Below are 24526 nucleotides of genomic sequence, written 5' to 3' on the forward strand. Positions count from 1 at the left end.
TGTGGTATAGGCCCTAAGGAGCTGGGGGCGGGGGGGGGGGGTGCAGTTGTTGTTGTAGTAGTAGAGAAAACCACAGGAGCAGAAGAGAACTCAGCCAAGGAGCATAGCAAATAGGATGGAGGAGTAGTAGGAGAAGAAGAAGAAGTGGCAGCAGGCCTGCCTGCCAGTCATAACAGTGTCACTAACTCCACTTCAGAGCCACACATTCCTTGCTTGGCAGCCGTCAACAGGTTTACCCAATGCATAGTGTACATGATATTGATATACATGCCCTGACCGTGCTTTGCAGGCCAGGTATCAATGGTCAGATGGACCCTTGCCCCAACATTGTGTGCCAGTCTGTCAAACATGCCACAATTCATCTTTCCACATTATGATAAGGGTTGGGGATTGCCTTTTTGGAGAAAAAGTTTCTGCCCGGTACCTTCAACTGCTGTGTCCCAATCACAATAAGTTTTTTTAAAGGCCTCAGACTCCACCAGCTTGTATGGTAAAAGCTTTTGCGAACTCTATCATACACTCTATTCTGATAAATCCCCTCCCCGGGAAAAAAAAATAGAAACATTCCTAGCCTCACTAGGCCTTCCCAAAATCACTCTACAACAACAAGACTTGATGAACAGCCCTATAACACCTGAAGAAATAATGAATGTGATTAATAAACTAAAACCCCACAAAGCCCCAGGACCTTATGGCCTATCTATGCTACTATAAAACTTTTAAAGATATACTAGTCCCCCACTTATGTTTATGTTATGGTGCCATCAGAGAAGGAGGTCTCTTAGGAATGGATGCAAATAAAGCCACAATAGTAGTCTTACCTAAAGAAAATAAAGACACATCCCTCTGCAAAAACTATAGGCCCATTTCCCTTATAAATCTAGATCATAAAATAATCACCAAAATACTAGCCGAGAGACTTAACACTTTCCTCCCTACAATCATAAAAAGGGATCAAGTAGGATTCATTCCATCTCGCCAAGGCCCAGACAACATAAGAAAGCTACTAAATCTAATCCACCAAAGTAACAAACATCAATCCCCTATGGCTCTTTTGGCCATCGACATAGGAAAGGCCTTTGATTGCTTGAATTGGAAATATCTCTTCCTAATATTGAATAAATATGGGTTTCAGGGACCGTTCCTAGAAACTTTGAGAACCCTTTATTCCAACCCAACTGCTACCACATTAACAGCGGGGGTGGAATCTGAAGCTTTTCTAATAGCCAGGGGAACGAGGCAGGGGTGCTCCCTTCCCTCTGCCTTGTTCGCACTGGCATTTGAACCTTTATTAGAGGTGATACGCATTAACCCTCTGGTTAAGGGAGTAAGAGTGGGGGAAACCGAACATAAATGTAATGCATTCATGGTTGATCTGCCTCTATTCTTACAAGATCCGCTCATATCAATCAATACGGTCTCCGATATCTTAAGAGATTTCGGTATATCGGGTTTGAAATGCAACCATGATAAAACCGAGGCCCTCACACTCAACTGCCCGAGCGATCACGAACAACAACTAAAGAATACATTCCAATTCACATGGAAATCGAAAAGTATTAAATATTTGGGAGTACAGATAGCTAAAGATTTGAAGGATCTGTACCACCTGAATTACAACCCGCTCCTAAAGAATCTTAAAAATAAGATGCTGGGCTGGGACAAACTACATATTCCTGGATGGGAAGGGTAAATATCCTAAAAATGATAATTCTGCCCAAACTCATGTTCTTGTTTAGATCACTTCCCACAGAAGTACCCAAATCCCCAATAGATAAATTTCAGGCCTTCACCAACTCCTTCATATGGAGTTTTAAGAGACCGAACGTTAAGTCCTCCATCCTATCACTTCCGAAAGAACTTGGAGGAATAGGTCTCCCAATCTTTTTTAAATATTATGAAGCAGCCAGATTAGCCCAATGGTTTTCCACGTCCTTTGCTCATAGCACCCTGATCTGGAAGGACATTGAAAACAATGACATTTCCCCATGCTTAATTCAGGATTCTATCTGGCTGGACAATCACCCCAAAGAATTCTGGTCATCTGCCTCTCCAATAACCGTAGACGCATTTAAATGATGGAACAAAATGAAATTCAAATTTAAGTTAATATCATCCCCCTCCCCATGGGCCCCAGTAAATATGAATCCTAGCTTCCCCCCAGGAATTGAATATAAAGCTTTTAACTGGTGGCGAGAAGCTAATATTCCCAAATTCGAGGATATCACTTGTAAAACAAACATTATGTCATTTAAGGAACTAAGAGTAAACTATCATATTCCCTTAAGAGAGTATCACAGATATTGTCAAATATATCACTACTACGCCACATCTAATCTCAGAACCACAATGCTACAACCAACTCTCCTAGAAAAGCTCCATAAAAAGGGCAATCCACCTAACCAGCCCATTTCTGTAATATATAAATTAATCTCTGGCGGAGATGCAGCCTCTAAAAACACATCACAAAGGGCCTGGGAAAAAATATCACCAGAAATATATCGGAGGAAGAATGGAGAACGATATGAAACAACATGTCCAGATGTTCCACTAATGTATCAATCACTGAAACGTCTCTTAAGGTTCTATATAGATCTCACCTCACGCACAGAGATACTCTAAATTCTCCGCTGATAAAAATCCAAACTGCTTTAGGGGCTGCACCACCACAAGAGATTTTAAACATATATGGTGGGACTGCCCAACTTCTCAAAAATTCTGGGAAAAAACATACGAATATGTGAGCTCAATCATAGGAAAGGACATCCGTCCAAACATGTTTAACTCCTTACTGAGCTACCCATTGTCTAATTTGAACAAACACCTTGCTTTTGAAAGTGAATAAAGCAGCAAAATCTATAATTGCTAAACAGTGGAAAGATAAGTTATTATTACCATGGGAGAATTTAATAAATAAAATCAATAATATATGCATAAATAAATATCTGTCTAGCCTACTTCTAGAAACAACCGCCAGATATCTCAACATTTGGGATCCGTGGCTTAGGTAAGTAAATGGCTCCCATATATGCCATCAATTGGGGAATAACATCATATGATAACTACACTGGCCCCTATATCATATATATCATTTTGTCTACAAGACTGACTTCCTACTCTACCCATTAAGAATAGGCCTAAATTACCTGAGCCACAGAACAACATAATCAAACCACAAGATTATATATATGTCAAGGCACTCCGACACCAGCATCAGTATTATTATTACTATCACCAATCGTACATTATGTGCTTTTCTTCGTTATGTTATATGTCATATGTTACTTACTTCTTCTTTACCTCTACAATACGGGAACATTTCCCTCCAGAAGGACTGATTGTTACACCTTTTGTCACATCTGTTGAGATGATTTCTATATTACGGTTTTCCTATATCTGTATGTAAATCTTATCATCTTCAAGAAGATGGCGGGCTAACAGTTCAGACAAGCCAGCTATCAGACGCCGAACAAGGGGATGACTCTGAGACAATGGCTTCTTCTGCTCCAAAACTTCCTTGACAGAAAGCCAGGGGCGTAACTAGAAATCACTGGGCCCCCCTGCGAATATTTGGATGCCCCCCCCCCCCCCCCATACCCCATAGGTGCCTAATAATCGTAATGGGGCAGCGTTTCACTGTAAATTAATTGTAAAGTGGGCAGCATTTCACCAGACAATCGTAATGTGGGCCAGAAAATCATAATGTGGGCAGAGTTCACCAGAAAATCATAATGTGGGCAGCAGTTACCAGAAAATCGTAATGTGGGAAGCAGTCACCAGAAAATTCAATTCACTTTATTGTCATTGTGTAACACAACGAAATTACTTTTCATGACAACCCCACGGTGCATATAGGGAACATAGTGAAAGTAACAAGGAAGAGAAGAAATTATACAAGTATGCCAGGTATTACAGATGTTTAAACAATTTGTACACGGTGTTAATTATTTCAGAGAGGATTCAGAGTTCATCAAGTTTATGGCGGATGGGAAAAAGCTGTCTTTCAGTCTGTCTGTTTGTGTGTGTGCGGATTGATCTAAAACGTTTACCTGATGGAAGGAGCTCAAACAAGGCATTTCCAGGGTGAGTGTTGTCCTTGATAATGTTTTTGGCCCTTCTCACACTGCGAGTATTATATTATTATCCAGTGATGCTAGTTCAGTGCCAATAATGGCTTCTGCTGTTTTAACAACTCGCTGCAGGGCTTCTCTAGTAACCTTCGTGCAGCTGTTGTACCAGGCCGTCATGCAATTGGTCAGAACGTTTTCTATAGTGCATCTGTAGAAATTAACCAGCAGCTTCTGTGGGAGGTTAGCGCTCCATAGTTTCCTCAGAAAGTAGAGGCGTTGTTGTGCTTTGCCAGTTAGAGCTAAAGCATTGTCAGCCCAGGACAGGTTCTCTACGATGGTGACTCCCAAAAATTTGAAGCTGGAAACTCTCTCCACAGCCTCTGCATTGATCATTAGGGGTAGGTGAGTGGTCTGTTTGGTGGTCCTAAAGTCCAGAATAATTTCTGGACTTTAGGACCACCAGAAATAAATTGTAACGTGGGCAGCAGTCACCAGAAAATTGTAACGTGGACAGCATTCACCAGACAATCGTAATGTGGGCAGCGTTCACCAGAATATCGTAATGTGGGCCAGAAAATCATAATGTGGGCGGCGTTCACCAGAAAATCGTAATGTGGGCAGCGTTCACCAGAAAATCGTAATGTGGACAGCATTCACCAGACAATCGTAACGTGGGTAGTGTTCACCAGAAAATCGTAATGTGGGCCAGAAAATCGTAATGTGAGCAGAGTTCACCAGAAAATCGCAATGTGGGCAGCAGTCACCAGAAAATCACAATGTGGGCAGAGTTCACCAGAAAACCCTAATGTGGGCAACAGTCGCAAGAAAATCGTAATGTGGGCAGCGTTCACCAGAAAATCGTAATGTGGGCAGCGTTCACCAGAAAATCGTAAAGTGGACAGCATTCACCAGACAATCGTAACGTGGGCAGTGTTCACCAAAAAATCGTAATGTGGGCCAGAAAATTGTAATGTGGGAAGAGTTCACCAGAAAATCCCAATGTGGGTAGCAGTCACCAGAAAATCGCAATGTTGGCAGCAGTCACCAGAAAATCGCAATGTGGGCAGCAGTTACCAGAAATTCGCAATGTGGGCAGCAGTCACCAGAAAATAACAATGTGGGCAGCAGGCACCAGAAAATCGTAATGTGGGCAGCAGACACCAGAAAATCGCAATGTGGGCAGCAGTCACCAGAAAATCGCAATGTGGGCAGCAGTCACCAGAAAATCGCAATGTGGGCAGCAGTCACCAGAAAATCGCAATGTGGGCAGCAGTTACCAGAAAATTGCAATGTGGGCAGCAGTCACCAGAAAATCGCAATGTGGGCAGCAGTCACCAGAAAATCGTAATGTGGGCAGCAGACACCAGAAAAAAATGCCCCTGTAAAAAAAAAAAACAATTAACTTACCTGTCAGGAGTCTCTCCCGGCCTCTGGTGCGCAGCTCCTCCAGCGACGATCCTCCTGTGCAATGCAGCACATCTCCCACGCTGACAGGCAGAGTGCAGGGCTACGGCAAGATGGCGCCCGAAGCCCTGTACTGGAGACATAAATAGTCTCCAGTGCAGGACTTCGGCAGCCATCTTGCCGTAGCCCTGCTCTGCCTGCTGGAGGAATATGCAAGCTGCTGGAGCGGGGCTGCGGGGAATAAACTGGCGCAGCGTCTATTAGATGCTGCGGCCAGTTGAGCACCTTGCTGGGGGGTCCAGAATCGGGCGGGCGGCAGCGCTCCCCCCGTGCACAGTGAGCGGGCCCCAGAACGGCCCCAGGCCCCTTTGCGGCTGATGGGGTCGCATCCCCGGTAGGTACGCCGGTGCAAAAAGCTGACTGTGGGCAGATGAGCAGGAACTGCTATCAGAATGCAGTCTAAATTAATTCACTGTAGTAGTGGGTGCCTGTGGGCTGTGGAGTGCCGCACACACACAAAAAAAAACAAAAAACAAAAAAAAAAAACAACAGAACAATGCAGTAGCCCTCAAAAGGACTATTTGGGGTGCTTTCACAGCAAGTCAGTCAGAGAGAAACAAGAAAACAGGCCTAACTAACTTTCCCTACCACAGCAATGCTCTCTGTCCCTTCTTCTCACCACAGCAGCTGAAGACAAAATGAAACATGGCCAGCGCAACTGCCTTTTATAGGGGGCTGGGAGGTCCATGAGGGAGTGCAGACTGATTGGCTGCCATGTGTCTGCTGACTGTGAGGTAAGGAGTCAAAATTTTGCTAAATGATGATGTATAGGCGGCGGGTTGAAGAAGCCATGTGCTCACCGTGGGCGCGAATACCTGATATCCGCCAGTAACTGTCCACCAGTGAACTGTTCGGCCCATCTCTATTTCCTAAACTACCATACTGTAATGTACACATTAATTCTCTAGTACAGTATTGTACTGTGTTAGCTACAGTATATGTTAAAGCAAACAGTTTTACCCACTTAAGGACCGCAGTCTTAAACCCCCCTAGTGACCAGTCTATTTTTTACAAAATAGGCCACTACAGCTTTATGTGCTTGCTGCAGGGCCGTACAACTCAGCACACAAGTGATTCCCCCCCACCCCTTTTATGCCCACCAATAGAGCTTTCTGTTGGTGGGCTATGATAAACAATATTTATCAGGCGCCGTGGGCGCCCAAATTTCCCCGCAATGCCGGTATTTCAGTGGGTGCCTATGGCCGCACAAAAAATTTCCACCGCTAGCTGGAGTCCAAATTTCCCATCACCCTCTCCCCAGGCTAATGCTACGTACACACTTCAGATAAAAGTCTTTGGAAAAGGCAAGATCACAGACCAATTTTACCCCCTTCCATGTAGTATGAGAGCCATACTCTACACAGTCTATTGAGCTGAACTCCCCATCAGATAAAAATCTTTGCAAGATGCAGTACACAAATATGCTGTACACATGCAACAGATCAGTATCTGCAAAAGATCAGTTCCGCAAAAGATCTGATCTGCAGGCGATTGTCCATTAAGGTGTGTATGAGATCTGCATTTATCATAGACTATGGGCTTGATTCACAAAAGAGTGTTAACTGTTAGCACGGCCGTTTTCGCGCGAATTTTCGCATTGCGCGTGATCGCGAATTTCCGCGCAAAACGATAACATTCGCGCGAAACCCTTATCAATTTCTCGGTAAAATTCGCGTTTGCGCGAATTCGCGCGAAAACGGCCATGCTAACAGCACTCTTTTGTGAATCAAGCCCCATGTGTAACGATTGTGGAATTCTCTCGGTGATCAGCGCACAGGGCGTGCACTGACACTGCGGAAATCCTCCACAAGCGTGTAATTTGAGGGAACCCAGCAAAAGGAGCAATGCACCTGTAGATGGAAATTCCTGTCGACAGGTGGAGCTGTGGAGTGCAGAGGAACAGCTTCTCTGCCTTGCCACAGATGCCAGACAGGAATTGTACGAAGGGAAGAAACGCAGGGCAAGATAGCCCTGAAAGAGAGAGATCAAAGCGGCAGAGGGTATGCATGTCCACCAATCTAGTCGCCACCCTGCGACGATGAACACACAACCAGAAAGATAAAGTGAGAAGGCAATCGCCAGAGATGGCGATTGCTAACAGCGACACAAGACCGAATAAGCACAGATGAGGAATGTATGTATGTCCACCAATCTAGCCGCCAACCTGCGACGGTGGACACACAACAGAGGAAACCAAGTGAGAACGCAATCGCAAGAAAAGCGATTGCGAAAGAGAATGAGCACAGGGATAGAATGTATGTATGTGCCCCAATCTAGTCGCCAACCCGCGATGGAGCATACACAACAGCAGATATGAAGTAGGAACGCAATCGCGAGAGAAGCGATTGCCAGAGGTGACACAAGGCTACAGCAAGGCAGAGCACGAGAGTAGCAAAGGCACAGCAAATATACAATGAGAAGATAAGGAAAATAACAAACGCTAACTAAACGCGAACACCGCACTCATTCGCAACAGTGCACGCATTTATGCGCGGTCTCCGCGTGTTAAGCACAACAGAGACAAGCACGTCTAACTAACCACCGACAGACAAACATGAAACAGAGGACGCGAGTGCTTGCTTAACGGTTACCTCACCGAGCCTCCAGCAAGCGTTCGTAGCAGACAAGACAGATACACGAAAACAGGAATAAGTGAGAGAGACGGATCCACAGCACTAGCGCAAGGCTAGTGCGATCCAGGCAAGACAGATTAGATGAGATAGCTGGTAGCAACCGCTGCTCCAGCTATACTCCAAGAACAAAGATCAGAACGACTTCCTGTCGACTACCACTGGGACAGGACAATCGCAACAGACAAACAAAACAGATAACTGCACTAACTGCACTAGGGAACCTGCCTAGTGCAGTCCCGGGAATTACTCTAGGCTAATCTTCAAACAATGAGCAAGGCTGACACTCCAGGAGTGTTTCACAGGACTAACCCTTATGACCAGCGCAGGTCTGTGATATCACATGGTATTTATAGTACAAACCTCCAGAGGATGTGGCTAGGAAATTTGCATGACCAACGTATGCAAATTCCCTAGCAGCAGCAAGCTGCAAAACTGACAAAAAGGTCTCTCTTCCAGAGACCTGCAGAATGCAGACCTGAACAGTGGTCAAAAAGCTGCCTGCCTGCGCAGGCACCTGAGCGGATCATTACACTATGAATGTATTTTGCAGGAACTGATTTTTTGCAGATACTGATCTGTTGCATGAGTACAGCCTCTTTGTGTAGGGGGTAAAATTGGTCTGTGATCTTGCCTTTTCCAAGTGTGTACGTAGCATAAGGCTCCTTGCACACTAAGGGCTTGATTCACTAAACCGTGATAACTCATATCACGGCCGCTCTAGCATTTTTGCACGCGTTTCCGTGCGTAATCGCGAATTTCCGTGTGCAATCACAAATTTCCTTGCGCATTTGCTCGCGGAAGCTTGATACAGTCCAGAAACTGTGAGCGCAGTATAAACAGCGCAGAAGATTTGGGCGCAGCTGGTGCCACCATAGGCCGTAATAGGAATTGCAGCTATAGCTGTGCTCACTGGGTGCCATGAGATGATGAAGCATAAATCACTGCAAAAACACTAATTCGGCCGCCAGCAATAGCTGGAAGCCGAATTACATTATTACCCACTATCCATGGCGCCCTGGAGGGGGAATAGTAATTGATGCTGTTGAGACTTGTGCAGGAGCAGGGTAAGCTGTTTTTTGGCTTTACCCTGTGCCCAAATCTCCCGCCGGCAATGTTATAGGTACGCCAGAAACAGACCTGATCTGCTTTTACTCTGCTTTCTCCTCTGTTCCCCGTTCATCACAATAAACCACCATTTTTCCATTCATTTACCCTGCTGCAATTACTGTACTAAAACTGCTTTACAACAACTATTCAATTGTGTTTGTATATACAGAGAAACCACTTTTAACATCCTTCTTCAACTAGTTCTCTAACTGAACTTCTCTTCACAAATACATTGGGCGCTTACAGGTGACATCATTCAGTTAAAAAAAAAAGGTGGTTAGAGCCTTCACTGTATAACAGTTACAACTACTGGAATAAAGAAATAAAAAAACCTGTTACTCTGCCAGGAGTAAAAATGGTTCATCCCATGCATTTTTACTGCACATCGCTGAAAGGATGGCTGTGATCATGGCCACCGCGAAATCTGAAATCCGTGATTGGGGAAATTAAGTCATTGGGCCAATCAGAGGCCCCCAGTGTAGTCCCTAGCAACCAATCATAGGAGGGGAGGCTCTGCCTTCCCCTGCTGTATATAAAGTAGCGGCCATTTCCAGAGCTCTGTCCTTGCTAGACTCTGTGGCACTCAGAGAGCATCTTCAGGCCATATTGAAGAAAGCAAGAGTGTTTTTTTGTGTCAAATCCCAGCGTTCTCTCTCATTTCATTGCTCTATTACTGTATTTGATACTTGTATTTATCTAGACAGTCGGTGATTAACGAGACTCTGAAGCGAATACATTTTGCTACTTTTACCTTGTAATTTGCTTCAGTAGTCTCAGCAGGAGTAAACCGGTGCATCCCTGCCGCAAAACAAGGGTTTTAGACCCCCAAATCCCCGGGGGGCAATCCGGGCAGCGCTTCTAGCAGCAGAGCTTTCAGCTGCAGCTCTGCCTCTACTGATGTCAATCGTGGTGGATCGCCGGCTCTCCCTGCCCCTCCCACTCCTCCTTCATAGAGAGGGGCAGGGAGAGGCGGAGATCCGCACAGCAATTGACGTCAGGAGAGGCAGAGCTGCAGCTGAAAGTTCTGCCTCTCAGGGCATCAGAATCCACAACCAAGTTGGTCGTGGATTTTTGCCCGGGGATTTGGGGGGTCTAGTGCCCTCATTTTGTGGCGGTGATGCAGCAGTTTACTCCTGCTGAGACTACTGAAGAGAATTACAAGGTAAAAGTGACAAAACTTATTCGCTTCAGTGTCTCTTTAAGTTAGTTGTAGTAGGCAGTGTAGTAATCAGTGACAGTGTACTGACTGCTGTGCTTAGTGCAGGAAGGCAGGTTTTCACTGAATTCACTGCTCTATTACTGTATTTGATACTTGTATTTAGCTAGCCAGCCAGTGTGATCAACTTAAAGAGACTCTGTAACATCAAAAACCTCCCCTGGGGGGTACTCACCTCAGGTGAGGGAAGCCTCCGGATCCTAATGAGGCTTCCCACGCCATCCTCTGTCCCACGGGGGTCTCGCTGCAGCCCTCAGAACAACCGGTGACAGACCCGACTGTAGACTCAATATTTACCTTTGCTGGCTCCAGCGGGGGCGCTGTGGCTGCTTTCGGCTCGGAAATAGACGGAAATACCCGATCTCCGTCGGGTCCGCTCTACTGCGCAGGCGCCGAAAACTTGCGCCTGCGCAGTAGAGCAGACCCGACGGCGATCGGGTATTTCCTGCCTACTTCAGAGCCGACAGCCGTCAGAGCGCCTGCGCAGGAGCCGGGAAGGTAAATAGTAACGTCACAGCTGCACGGAGGGCTGCAGCGAGACCCCTGAGGGACGGAGGACGGCGTGGGAAGCCTCATACAGGATCTTCTAAAAAAAATAGCATATTGTGATAAAGTTTATTATTTTCTGTAATGTACTGATAAACATTAGACTTTCATATATTTTAGATTCAAATACACACAACTGAAGTAGTTCAAGCCTTTTATTGTTTTAATATTGATGATTTTGGCATACAGCTCATGAAAACCCAAATTTCCTATCTCAAAAAATTAGCATATTTCATCCGACCGATAAAAGAAAAGTGTTTTTAAAACAAAAAAAGTCAACCTTCAAATAATTATGTTCAGTTATGCACTCAATACTTGGTCGGGAATCCTTTTGCAGAAATGACTGCTTCAATGCGGCGTGGCATGGAGGCAATCAGCCTGTGGCACTGCTCAGGTGTTATGGAGGCCCAGGATGCTTTGATAGTGGCCTTAAGCTCATCCAGAGTGTTGGGTCTTGCGTCTCTCAACTTTCTCTTCACAATATCCCACAGATTGTCTATGGGGTTCCGGTCAGGAGAGTTGGCAGGCCAATTGAGCACAGTAATACCATGGTCAGTAAACCATTTACTAGTGGTTTTGGCACTGTGAGCAGGTTCCAGGTCGTGCTGAAAATGAAATCTTCATCTCCATAAAGCTTTTCAGCAGATGGAAGCATGAAGTGCTCCAAAATCTCCTGATAGCTAGCTGCATTGACCCTGCCCTTGATAAAACACAGTGGACCAACACCAGCAGCTAACATCTCACTCCAGACCATCACTGACTGTGGGTACTTGACACTGGACTTCAGGCATTTTGGCATTTCCCTCTCCCCAGTCTTCCTCCAGACTCTGGCACCTTGATTTCCGAATGACATGTAAAAGTTGCTTTCATCTGAAGAAAGTACTTTGGACCACTGAGCAACAGTCCAGTGCTGCTTCTCCCGTAGCCCAGGTCAGGCGCTTCTGCCGCTGTTTCTGGTTCAAAAGTGGGTTCATGCTTCCATCTGCTGAAAAGCTTTATGGAGATGAAGATTTCATTTTTCAGCACGACCTGGCACCTGCTCACAGTGCCAAAACCACTGGTAAATGGTTTACTGACCATGGTATTACTGTGCTCAATTGGCCTGCCAACTCTCCTGACCTGAACCACATAGAGAATCTGTGGGATATTGTGAAGAGAAAGTTGAGAGACGCAAGACCCAACACTCTGGATAAGCATAACCATAACACCTGAGCAATGCCACAGGCTAATTGCCTCCATGCCACGCCGCATTGAGCAGTCATTTCTGGAAAACGATTCCCGACCAAGTATTGAGTGCATAACTGAACATAATTATTTGAAGGTTGACTTTTTTTGTTTTAAAAACACTTTTCTTTTATTGGTCGGATGAAATATGCTAATTTTTTGAGATAGGAATTTTGAGCTGTATGCCAAAACCATCAATAAGAAAAACAATAAAAGGCTTCAGTTGTGTGTATTTGAATCTAAAATATATGAAAGTCTAATGTTTATCAGTGCATTACAGAAAATAATGAACTTTATCACAATATGCTAATTTTTTTAGAAGATCCTGTAGATAGATAGATAGATAGATAGATAGATAGATAGATAGATAGATAGATAGATAGATAGATAGATAGATATACACACACACACGATTCAAAGCTTATTTGCAGGGTCTAAAAACCTGACTATAAATAATTCAATGCTATTACCTTTTTTACTGGAGGCAGCTTTAGCTTTACCACTAGGTAAATTGACATCTGAAAACAGAAAGAAGTTCAGAGCTCATTGTAAGTATAAGTAATAACTAACAGTTGAGGTTGTCAAAACTGAGACTTGTGGAATCTGTGTTACTTTAAACCTTAGACCAATCAGAGTATGTATCTGTAAATATTATGTTCTGGAAGTAATATGTAAGCCAATGGTTTATCCATCTGGCCATCTGCCCTGTCACTCGCTGTCTGTCTCTGAGGTCTGCCTGACACTTGGGGAGGAGGAGGAGGCAGATAATTGGGGCACCGTGGCAGAGATTCAGGTATGAGCTACGAAACCTTTTTGCTACTATTTACCTTTTATACTTGAGTATTGTACTCTGTTAGTTATATATTTAAAGCAGACATCTTCAATCAGCATGATACAATTTATTAATCAGCTGTAAATACCTGCCCAACCCCCTGGCCATCTGCACTGTCATTCGCAGTCTGTCTCTGAGGTCTTCCTGACACTTTGGGTTAAGGAGGAGGCACATAATCGGGGCAGAGGTTGAGGAACGAGCTTAGTAACCATCTGTCCAATGTCAACACAATTTACCTTTTTTACTGAGGACATTCTTAGAGGGTTTTCCTTCACCACTAGATAATTTGCCATCTGAAAACACAGAGAGAATTTTTAACTTCATTGTAAGTGTAAGTACAAATGGGTGAAAGTGTCAAAACTGAGCCTTGGCAAATTCTGTGATACTTTAAATTTTAGACATATCAGAGTATGTATCTGTAAGTATTATGTGATGGAAGTAGTTTCTAAAGCCCCGTGTCTACCTTGTGATTCTTCCGATGAGTTTCCCAACGACCAGAGATTTCTTGAGCGACAAGCGATCTCATGACATGGGTAAAGCTGCGCGATTACTTACGTTTCTTAGCCTCGCGCATCTTATGATCCTTGAAGCTTTAAGTCTTGTTGTACCCATCCTGTAACATCACGCGTACCCACCGGCCAGAAGATGAAGGAAGATTGATTGGGGGAACACTCGTTGTCAGGGAGACGTTGCTGTATCCATCGCCTTGCATCACGAGGTAAGCACTTAGCGTAAGCCAATTGTTTATGCTTCTGCTTAACTATCCCCTAATAGAGATATCACGAACATCACATTTTGGACACCGAACTCGAACTTCCATAAAAGTTTGAGTTTGTGCGATTCGGGCAAACTGCCATAGACTTCAATGGGCAGGCAAATTTAGAAACCTACAGGGACTCTTTATGGCCACAAAAGTGATGGAAAATGTGTTTCAAGGGGTCTAACACCTGGACTATGGCATGCCAAAGGGGGATCCATGCCATAGTCCAACCACAAATTACGGTGTTGTGGCCAAGTCGAGTTTTAATCGCTAAAGAGCAGACACAGGCGTTTCACCCACCAGGCAGGTATAAATTCTTGCCTAGAGCGGCAGGAGGAGGCAGGAACGCTGCTGCAGTGAGTAGTGAGAGAAGAAATGCCTCTTACCTCACGCAGGTATCAGTTTACACAGCAGCAGCTAACAGCAGCGCCTGACTCAACTTATACCTGATTCACTGACTGCTTCATTCAGTTCCTTCAGCTCAATGATTCAATGAACCACAGTAATGAATGCGTCAGTGAGAGAAGGCACTTGTCCTAGCTCAGCCTCACTTAGGGATCCATCTGAGTACAGCATCAGCTCCTGAGTCCTGACTCTTCACTCTTAACTGATTCACTGATTCATTCAGTTCCTCTCTCTCTGCTACTTTAACTGTGTGGATGTAGAGACTGAGTGTAGCAGCCAGGCTTGGACTGCCCCCCAGGCCACCTTTTATTCAGTGATTTGGTGCTGGTCTGGTGTATTCAGGTTTGTTGTTGTAAGGCAATGTGAAACACTTGCCTAGCTGATAAAAGTGCAATTAGAGGGCAGGCAAGCTGGTAAATACAGTGGCTTGCAAAAATATTCGGCCCCCTTGACGTTTTCCACATTTTGTCACATTACTGCCACAAACATGAATCAATTTTATTGGAATTCCACATGAAAGACCAATACAAAGTGGTGTACACGTGAGAAGTGGAATGAAACTCATATATGATTTCAAACATTTTTTACAAATAAATAACTGCAAAGTGCAGTGTGTGTAATTATTCGGCCCCCCTGAGTCAATACTTTGTAGAACCACCTTTTGCAGCAATTACAGCTGCCAGTCTTTTAGGGTATGTCTCTACCAGCTTTGCACATCTAGAGACTGAAATCCTTGCCCATTTTTCTTTGCAAAACAGCTCCAGCTCAGTCAGATTAGATGGAAAGCGTTTGTGAACAGCAGTTTTCAGATCTTGCCACAGATTCTCGATTCAATTTAGATCTGGACTTTGACTGGGCAATTCTAACACATGGATATGTTTTGTTGTAAACCATTCTATTGTTGCCCTGGCTTTATTTTTAGGGTCGTTGTCCTGCTGGAAGGTGAACCTCTACCCCAGTCTCAAGTCTTTTGCAGACTCCAAGAGGTTTTCTTCCAAGATTGCCATGTATTTGGCTCCATCCATCTTCCCATCAACTCTGACCAACTTCCCTGTCCCTGCTGAAGAGATGCACCCCCCGAGCATGATGCTGCCACCACCATATTTGACAGTGGGGATGGTGTGTTCAGAGTGATGTGCAGTGTTAGTTTTCCGCCACACATAGCGTTTTGCATTTTGGCCAAAAAGTTCCATTTTGGTCTCATCTGACCAGAGCACCTTCTTCCACATGTTTACTGTGTCCCCCACATGGCTTGTGGCAAACTACAAATGGGACTTCTTATGCTTTTCTGTTAACAATGGCTTTCTTCTTGCCACTCTTCCATAAAGGCCAACTTTGTGCAGTGCACGACTAATAGTTATCCTATGGACAGATTCCCCTACCTGAGTTGTAGATCTCTGCAGCTCATCCAGAGTCACCATGGGCCTCTTGGCTGCATTTCTGATCAGCGCTCTCCTTGTTGTGAGTTTACGTGGATGGCCTTGTCTTGGTAGGTTTACAGTTGTGCCATACTCCTTCCATTTCTGAATGATCGCTTGACTAGTGCTCCATGGGATGTTCAAGGCTTTGGAAATCTTTTTGTAGCCAAACCTGCTTTAAATTTCTCAATAACCTGATCCCTGACCTGTCTTGTGTGTTCTTTGGACTTCACTGTGTTGTTGCTCCCAATATTCTCTTAGACAACCCCTGAGGCCCTCACAGAGCACCTGTATTTGTACTGACATTAGATCACACACAGGTGCACTCTAATTAGTCATTAGCACTCATCAGGCAATGTCTATAGGCAACTGACTGCACTCAGATCAAAGGGGGCCGAATAATTATGCACACACCACTTTGCAGTTATTTATTTGTAAAAAATGTTTGGAATCATGTATGATTTTCGTTCCACCTCTCATGTGTACACCACTTTGTATTGGTCTTTCATGTGGAATTCCAATAAAATTGATTCATGTTTGTGGCAGTAATATGACAAAATGTGGAAAACTTCAAGGGGGCCGAATACTTTTGCAACCCACTGTATATATATACAGGATCTTCTCAGAAAATTAGCATATTGTGATAAAGTTCATTATTTTATGTAATGTACTGATAAAAATTAGACTTTCATATATTTTAGATTCAAATACACACCACTGAAGTAGTTCAAGCCTTTTATTGTTTTAATATTGATGATTTTGGCATACAGCTCATGAAAACCCAAATTTCCTATCTCAAAAAATTTGCATATCTCATCCGACCGATAAAAGAAAAGTGTTTAAAGGGACTCCGAGCAGTGTAGAAACTATGGAAAGATGCATATCATTTTAAAGCTCTCTTTCTCCTCTTTCCAATGATATATAAACCGCCGCCCTACGCCTTTTAGTTTTCGCTATTTTCGCGATTGAAATTGCCGCGGTCGCGATTTCAATCGCGAAAATAAAGAAAACTAAAAGGCGTAGAGCTACGATTTAGGTGTCGCCAGAAAGAGGAGAAAGAGAGCTTTAAAATGATATGCATCTTTCCATAGGTACATTGTATTACACAGGACGACACTTTCCCCAGTGTCAGCAGCTCCATTCAGCAGAAAAAGTCGGCCTGTGTAATACAATGTAACTATGGAAAGATGGATATCATTTTAAAGCTCTCTTTCTCCTCTTTCTGGCGACACCTAAATCGTCGCTCTACGCCTTTTAGTTTTCTTTATTTTCGCGATTGAAATTGCGGCCGCGGCAATTTCAATCGCGAAAATAGCAAAAACTAAAAGGCGTAGGGCGGCGGTTTATATATCATTGGAAAGAGGAGAAAGAGAGCTTTAAAATAATAGGCATCTTTCCATAGTTTCTGCGCTGCTCGGAGTCCCTTTAAAACAAAAAAAGTCAACCTTCAAATAATTATGTTCAGTTATGCACTCAATACTTGGTCGGGAATCCTTTTGCAGAAATGACTGCTTCAATGCGGCGTGGCATGGAGGCAATTAGCCTGTGGCACTGCTCAGGTGTTATGGAGGCCCAGGATGCTTCGATAGCAGCCTTAAGCACATCCAGAGTGTTAAGCACATCCAGAGTGTCTTGCGTCTCTCAACTTTCTCTTCACAATAGCCCACAGATTCTCTATGGGGTTCAGGTCATGAGAGTTAGCAGTCCAATTGAGCACAGTAATACCATGGTCAGTAAACCATTTACCAGTGGTTTTGGCACTGTGAGCAGGTGCAAGGTCGTGCTGAAAAATGAAGTCTTCATCTCTACAAAGCTTTTCAGCAGATGGAAGCATGAAGTGCTCCAAAATCTCCTGATAGCTAGCTGCATTGACCCTGCCCTTGATAAAACACAGTGGACTAACACCAGCAGCTTACATGGCACCCCAGACCATCACTTACTGTGGGTACTTGACACTGGACTTCAGCCATTTTGGCATTTCCCTCTCCCCAGTCTTCCTCCAGACTCTGGCACCTTGATTTCCAAATGACATGTAAAAGTTGCTTTCATCCAAAAAAAGTACTTTGGACCACTGAGCAACAGTCCAGTGCTGCTTCTCTGTAGCCCAGGGCAGGTGCTTCTGCCGCTGTTTCTGGTTCAAAAGTGGGTTCATGCTTCCATCTGCTGAAAAGCTTTATGGAGATGAAGATTTCATTTTTTCAGCACGACCTGGCACCTGCTCACAGTGCCAAAACCACTGGTAAATGGTTTACTGACCATGGTATTACTGTGCTCAATTGGCCTGCCAACTCTCCTGACCTGAACCCCATAGAGAATCTGTGGGATATTGTGAAGAGAAAGTTGAGAGACGCAAGACCCAACACTCTGGATGAGCTTAAGGCCGCTATCGAAGCATCCTGGGCCTCCATAGCATCTGAGCAGTGCCACAGGCTGATTGCCTTTATGCCATGCTGCATTGATACAGGCATTTCTGCAAAAGGATTCCTGACCAAGTATTGAGTGCATAACTGAACATAATTATTTGAAGGTTGACTTTTTTTGTTTTAAAAACACTTTTCTTTTATTGGTCAGATGAAATATGCTATTTTTTTGAGATAGGAAAATTGGGTTTTTATGAGCTGTATGCCAAAATCATCAATATTAAAACAATAAAGGGCTTGAACTACTTCAGTGGTGTGTATTTGAATCTAAAATATATGAAAGTCTAATGTTTATCAGTACATTACAGAAAAGAATGAACTTTATCACAATATGCTAATTTTTTTTAGAAGATCCTGTATATATACACACACACACACACACACACACACACACACACAAACACACACACACACACACACACACACACACACACACACACACGATTCAAAGCCTATTTGCAGGGTCTAAAATCCTGACTATAATAGTTCAATGCTATTACCTTTTATACGGGAGGCAGCTTTAGCTTTACCGCTGGGTAAATTGACATCTGAAAACAGAAAGAAGTTTTGAGCTCATTGTAAGTATAAGTAATAACTAACAGTTGAGATTGTCAAAACTGAGACTTGTGGAATCTGTGTTACTTTAAACCTTAGACCAATCAGAGTATGTATCTGTAAATATTATGTTCTTGAAGTAATATGTAAGCCAATGGTTTATCCATCTGGCCATCTGCCCTCCTGTCACTAGCTGTCTGTCTCTGAGGTCTGCCTGACACTTGGGGAGGAGGAGGCAAATAATTGGGGCACCGAGGCAGAGATTCAGGTATGAGCTTTGAAACCTTTTTGTTACTCTTTACCTTTTATACTTGAGACATCTTCAGTGGGTTTTCCTTCTCCACTAGGTAATTTGCCATCTTAAAATGCAGAGAGAATTTTTTGGTTCATCGTAGGTGTTAGTAATAATGGGTGAAGGTGTCAAAACTGAGCCTTGGGGAATTCTGTGTTACTTTAAACATTAGACCAATAAGAGTATGTATCTGTAAATATTATTGTGATGATCTTCCCTCTGGTGTTTGTTCTGCTTTCAGACACTACTGCGGCCAGGCAATGCTAACTGCTGTTTGCATGGCTTTTCTGGCATTCACAGTGAGTGTTCTGTCTATTTGCAATTCCTCCGCATTCCATTATAGTCTGGCCGGCTATTCTGAATCCAAATGTTATGCTGTTTGCATAATTATGCATGAGTTTATGAGATGCCGTTCTTGCTCTCAGCCTGCAGTCGGCGGGCTGAGTGAATGCCGATTGCTTCTTTGGCTTTTTGCATGTTTGTTTCTGATTGGTGCTTGCATGCTTAAATGTCACTTCCTGAGTCTGCTTCGTTGCCCAACATACTGTCAGTCCAGCTTGGATTGTAGTCCCGGGTCCTTGATACCCAGAATACTTATATATTGGTAAGGCCAATATATAAGTACTGGAGAATATTGTATTGTGATTTATATTTCTTTGTCTTGTCTTTTACTCTGCGATTGCACTGGTCTCCTGCGGTGGGTGACAGTGAATCTTCTAGTCGAGTTCCTTGTGGATCGCATTCGCCCTAGCGTTAGAGGCGGTGGATCCTACTGGCCTGTGTTCTTGGAGTGTAATCCATAGCAGCGGTTGCTACTGGTTACCTCTTCTGTCTGTCTTGTACGGACGATAGCTGTCGCTGTGGTATTGCGACCGCTTAGCAAGCGTTCCGTCCGTCACTCTATGTTTATCTTAGTTCGTTTTTCTTGTATGCTCGAACTGGCAGGACCCCAGGGACTCGTACACAATAGTTAGGACCTACAGCACACATTTGTTATTTTGCTAGTACTTGCACCATATATTGGTTCTACATCGATATATGCGCATATAGCGCCTTTTGTTATTTTCTTGTATTCGAATTGTGGAGATATATCAATACGTTGGTATACGCGCATTTAGACTGTTGCATTTCTGTGTATCCTCTTACTCACTCCTGCTCTGCCAGTTTTGTCTATTGGATGTCGACCTCCCAGTGCTGGGCAGGCGAATCCATATTGTCTTGCTTTGCGAAATGAGCATCACTGCGGTTGTGATTTGCTACATCGCTCTATCCGCTCTGTGTGTGAATGTCTGTCCTTGCAAGGCCTACGATCAGATTGACAGACATTCATTTAATCTGTTTCCATTCTACTCCGTTTATATGCTGCTTTAGTATTGCTCATTGCTGCAATCGCACTGAGCGATTTCTATCTGACTTCTGTGGGACATTCAGAGGTATTGACCCTCTGTGCTCCACAGCTCCTCCTGCTGGTTGGTCTAAGCCTCCACAGGTGCATTTGCACCATAACTGGGGTCCTCTGTCTGAGCGCATGTGGGAGATTTCCTCAGTGTCAGCGTATACGTTGTGCGCTGACCGTGGAGAGTATCCCCCAATCGTTACATTTATGTTCTGGAAGTAGTCTGTAAGCCAATTGTCTATCCATCTGCTTAACTATTTCCTAAACTAACTTACCTTAATATACGTATTACTTCTCTAGTACAGTATTGTACTGTGTTAGTTATATATTTAAAGCAGACAGCTTCAATCAGCATGATACAATTTATTGATGAGGTGTAAATACCTGTCCAACCCCCTGGCCATCTGCACTGTCATTCGCAGTCTGTCTCTGAGGTCTTCCTGACACTTGGGGTTAAGTAGGAGGCACATAATCAGGGCAGAGGTTCAGGAACGAGCTTCGTAACATTTGTCCAATGTCAACACAATTTACCTTTTTTACTGAGGACATTCTTAGAGGGTTTTCCTTCACCACTAGATAATTTGCCATCTGAAAACACAGAGAGAATTTTTAACTTCATTGTAAGTGTAAGTACAAATGGGTGAAGGTGTCAAAACTGAGCATTGGCAAATTCTGTGTTACTTTAAATATTAGACAAATCAGAGTATGTATCTGTAAGTATTATGTTATGGAAGTAGTTTCTAAAGCCCCGTAATTTCTCAATACCTTTATCCCTGACCTGTCTGGTGTGTTCTTTGGGACTTCATGGTGTTGTTGCTCCCAAGATTCTCTTAGACAACCTCTGAGGCCGTCACAGAACAGCTGTATTTGTACTGACATTAGATTACACACAGGTGCACTCTATTTAGTCATTAGCACTCATCAGGCAATGTCTATGGGCATCTGACTGCACTCAGACCAAAGGGGCTGAATAATTATGCACACCCCACTTTGCAGTTATTGATTTGTAAAAAATGTTTGGAATTATGTATGATTTTCGTTTCACTTCTCATGTGTACACCACGTTGTATTGGTCTTTCACATAAAATTCCAATAAAATCGATTCATGTTTGTGGCAGTAATGTGACAAAATGTGGAAAACTTCAAGGGGGCCGAATACTTTTGCAAGCCACTGTATTGAGTGCATAACTGAACATAATTATTTGAAGGTTGACTTTTTTGGTTTTAAAAACACTTTACTTTTATTGGTCGGATGAAATATGCTAATTTTTTGAGATAGGAAATTTGGGTTTTCATGAGCTGTATGCCAAAATCATAAATTTTAAAACAATGAACGGCTTGAACTACTTCAGTTGTGTGTAATGAATCTAAAATATATGAAAGTCTAATGTTTATCAGTAAATTACAGAAAATAATGAACTTTATCACCATATGCTAATTTTTTGAGAATATATATATATATACACACACACGATTCAAAGCCTATTTGCAGGGTCTAAAGAACTGACTATAATTAATTCAATGCTATTACCTTTTATACGGGAGGCATCTTTAGCTTTACCACTCAGTAAATTGACATCTAAAAAGAGAGAGAAGTTTTGAGCTCATTGTAAGTATAAGTAATAACTAACAGTTGAGATTGTCAAAACTGAGACTTGTGGAATCTGTGTTACTTTAAACCTTAGACCAATCAGAGTATGTATCTGTAAATATCATGTTCTTGAAGTAATATGTAAGCCAATGGTTTATCCATCTGGCCATCTGCCCTGTCACTCGCTGTCTGTCTCTGAGGTCTGCCTGACACTTGGGGAGGAGGAGGCAAATAATTTGGGCACCGGGGCAGAGATTCAGGTATGAGCTTTGAAACCTTTTTACTACTATTTACCTTTTATGCTTGAGACATCTTCAGTGGGGTTTCCTTCTCCACTAGGTAATTTGCCATCTTAAAATGCAGAGAGAATTTTGAAGTTCATCGTAGGTGTTAGTAATAATGGGTGAAGATGTCAAAACTGAGCCTTGTGGAATTCTGTGTTACTTTAAACACTAGACCAATAAGAGTATGTTTCTGTAAATATTATGTTCTGGGAGTTGTCTATCCATCTGCTTAACTATTTCCTAAACTAACTTTACCTTAATTTACGCATTACTTCTCTAGTACAGTATTGTACTGTGTTATTTATTTAAAGCAGACAGCTTCAATCAGCATGATACAATTTATTGATCAGCTGTAAATACCTGTCCAACCCCCTGGCCATCTGCACTGTCATTCGCAGTCTGTCTCTGAGGTCTTCCTTACACTTGGGGTTAAGGGCTCGTTTCCACAAGTGTGGCGTGCGTCTCGTAGGCTCTGAGCGGGTGGGCAGGATCGCAGGCGAATCCCATGAGCCGTGCCATGCATGGCTATGGGATTCGCAGCCTCCGCCGCAAATTCTGTGGGGGGTTCCGGCCGAATCACTCCCGCAAGCGATTCGGCCGCGGCGCCGTTATCCCCCATGGCAGAGTTTCCCCGTGCGATTCATGTGCGGGGAAACTGTGCGGAATCGCTGCGGAAACCGCGATAGTGGAAACGGGCCCTAAGGAGGAGGCACATAATCAGGGCAGAGGTTCAGGAACGAGCTTCGTAACCATTTGTCCAATGTCAACACGATTTACCTTTTTTACTGAGGACATTCTTAGAGGGTTTTCCTTCACCACTAGATAATTTGCCATCTGAAAACACAGAGAGAATTCTTAACTTCATTGTAAGTGTAAGTACAAATGGGTGAAAGTGTCAAAACTGAGCCTTAGTGAATTCTGTGATACTTTAAATATTAGACAAATCAGAGTATGTATCTGTAAGTATTATGTTATGGAAGTAGTTTCTAAAGCCCCGTGTCTACCTTGTGATTCTTCCGATGAGTTTCCCAACGACCGGAGATTTCTTGAGCGACAAGCGGTCATTTATGCGATCTCATGACATGGGTACAGCTGCGCGATTACTTAACATTTCTTAGCCTTGCACAGATTATGATCCTTAAAGCTTTAAGTCTTGTTGTACCCATTGCATAACATTGCGCATACCCGCCGGCCAGAAGATGAAGGAAGATTGATTGTGGGGAACACTCGTCGCCAGGGAGACGTCGCTGTATCCATCGCCTTGCATCACGAGGTGAGCACTTAGCGTAAGCCAATTGTTTATGCTTCTGCTTAACTATCCCCAAATAGAGATGAATTTTGGGATCGCGGACACCGAACTCGAACTTCCATAAAAGTTTGAGTTTGTGCGAACTGGGCAAACTGCCATAGACTTCAATGGGCAGGCAAGTTTAGAAACCTACAGGGACTCTTTATGGCCACAAAAGTGATGGAAAATGTGTTTCAAGGGGTCTAACACCTGGACTATGGCATTCCAAAGGGGGATCCATGCCATAGTCCCACCAAAAATTACGGTGTTGACGCAGAGTCAGATTTTAATTGCTAAAGGGCAGAAATCACAGTGCATTCAACAATTGGTGGAATAAAGGGCTGCTTTAAATGTCCAGAGTGTGTACACGTGGTGGTAGTGTAATGTGTGGGAGAAGGCAGGACAGCATAAAAGACTCCATTTGCACAAGGATGGAAGCTGAGCTAGCTATCTCCTCTTCATCTTCCTCACTATGTCATGGAAGGTCTCCTCCTCCCAGTGGCGTAGCTAAGTAGCTGTGGGCCCCGATGCAAATTTTACAATGGGGCCCCCCTAGCACTCTATACATAACAATTGATAGGGCGCACCAAAGCCTGCCAATGGCAACTACAGTGTCAGAGGTGCAAGAAGGGGATGGGGAGCAGTTTGTTACTGGTTACCCCCAAGTACTCTATACATAGCAATCCCTGCCAATGGCAACTACAGTGTCAGAGGTGCAAGAAGGGGGTGGGGAACAGTTGGTTAATGATTACCACCAGGGGCGTAACAATAGACCCTGCAAGGGATGCAGCCACAGGGGGGCCCAGAAGCCACAGGGGGCCATGTACTGAGAGAGAGTGACAACAAAGTACATGAGGAGAAAAAGCTTTCTGCTCTCTGCACAGTTGTTCTAATAACTGCATCTGCTCAGCCACTGATAAGTAATCATACAAAGTTTTGTAGACAATTATTTGTAGACAGTCCCTATTTAGTGTGTAGGGGGAGGGTGCCCCATCCAAACTTTTGCAGGGGGGCCCAGTGATTTC

At 43.7% G+C, this 24526-nt stretch overlaps 1 protein-coding gene across 1 annotated transcript in view; it reads right to left on the reverse strand.

The window, feature by feature from the left end:
* Nucleotides 1-24526, reverse strand: part of LOC137525971 (histone H1.3-like) — a 265301-nt gene that overhangs the window by 83273 nt on the left and 157502 nt on the right. Inside the window, exons 9-14 of the mRNA XM_068247181.1 lie at nucleotides 22991-23047; nucleotides 21870-21917; nucleotides 20870-20926; nucleotides 18596-18643; nucleotides 13329-13385; nucleotides 12731-12778 (exon numbers count right to left, since the gene is read on the reverse strand). Of these exons, the coding sequence (XP_068103282.1) occupies nucleotides 12731-12778; nucleotides 13329-13385; nucleotides 18596-18643; nucleotides 20870-20926; nucleotides 21870-21917; nucleotides 22991-23047 (315 nt within the window). The remainder of the gene's footprint in view (nucleotides 1-12730; nucleotides 12779-13328; nucleotides 13386-18595; nucleotides 18644-20869; nucleotides 20927-21869; nucleotides 21918-22990; nucleotides 23048-24526) is intronic.

Source organism: Hyperolius riggenbachi, chromosome 7 (genome assembly GCF_040937935.1).
Source record: "Hyperolius riggenbachi isolate aHypRig1 chromosome 7, aHypRig1.pri, whole genome shotgun sequence".
In the NCBI taxonomy this organism is placed as follows: Eukaryota; Metazoa; Chordata; class Amphibia; order Anura; family Hyperoliidae; genus Hyperolius; species Hyperolius riggenbachi.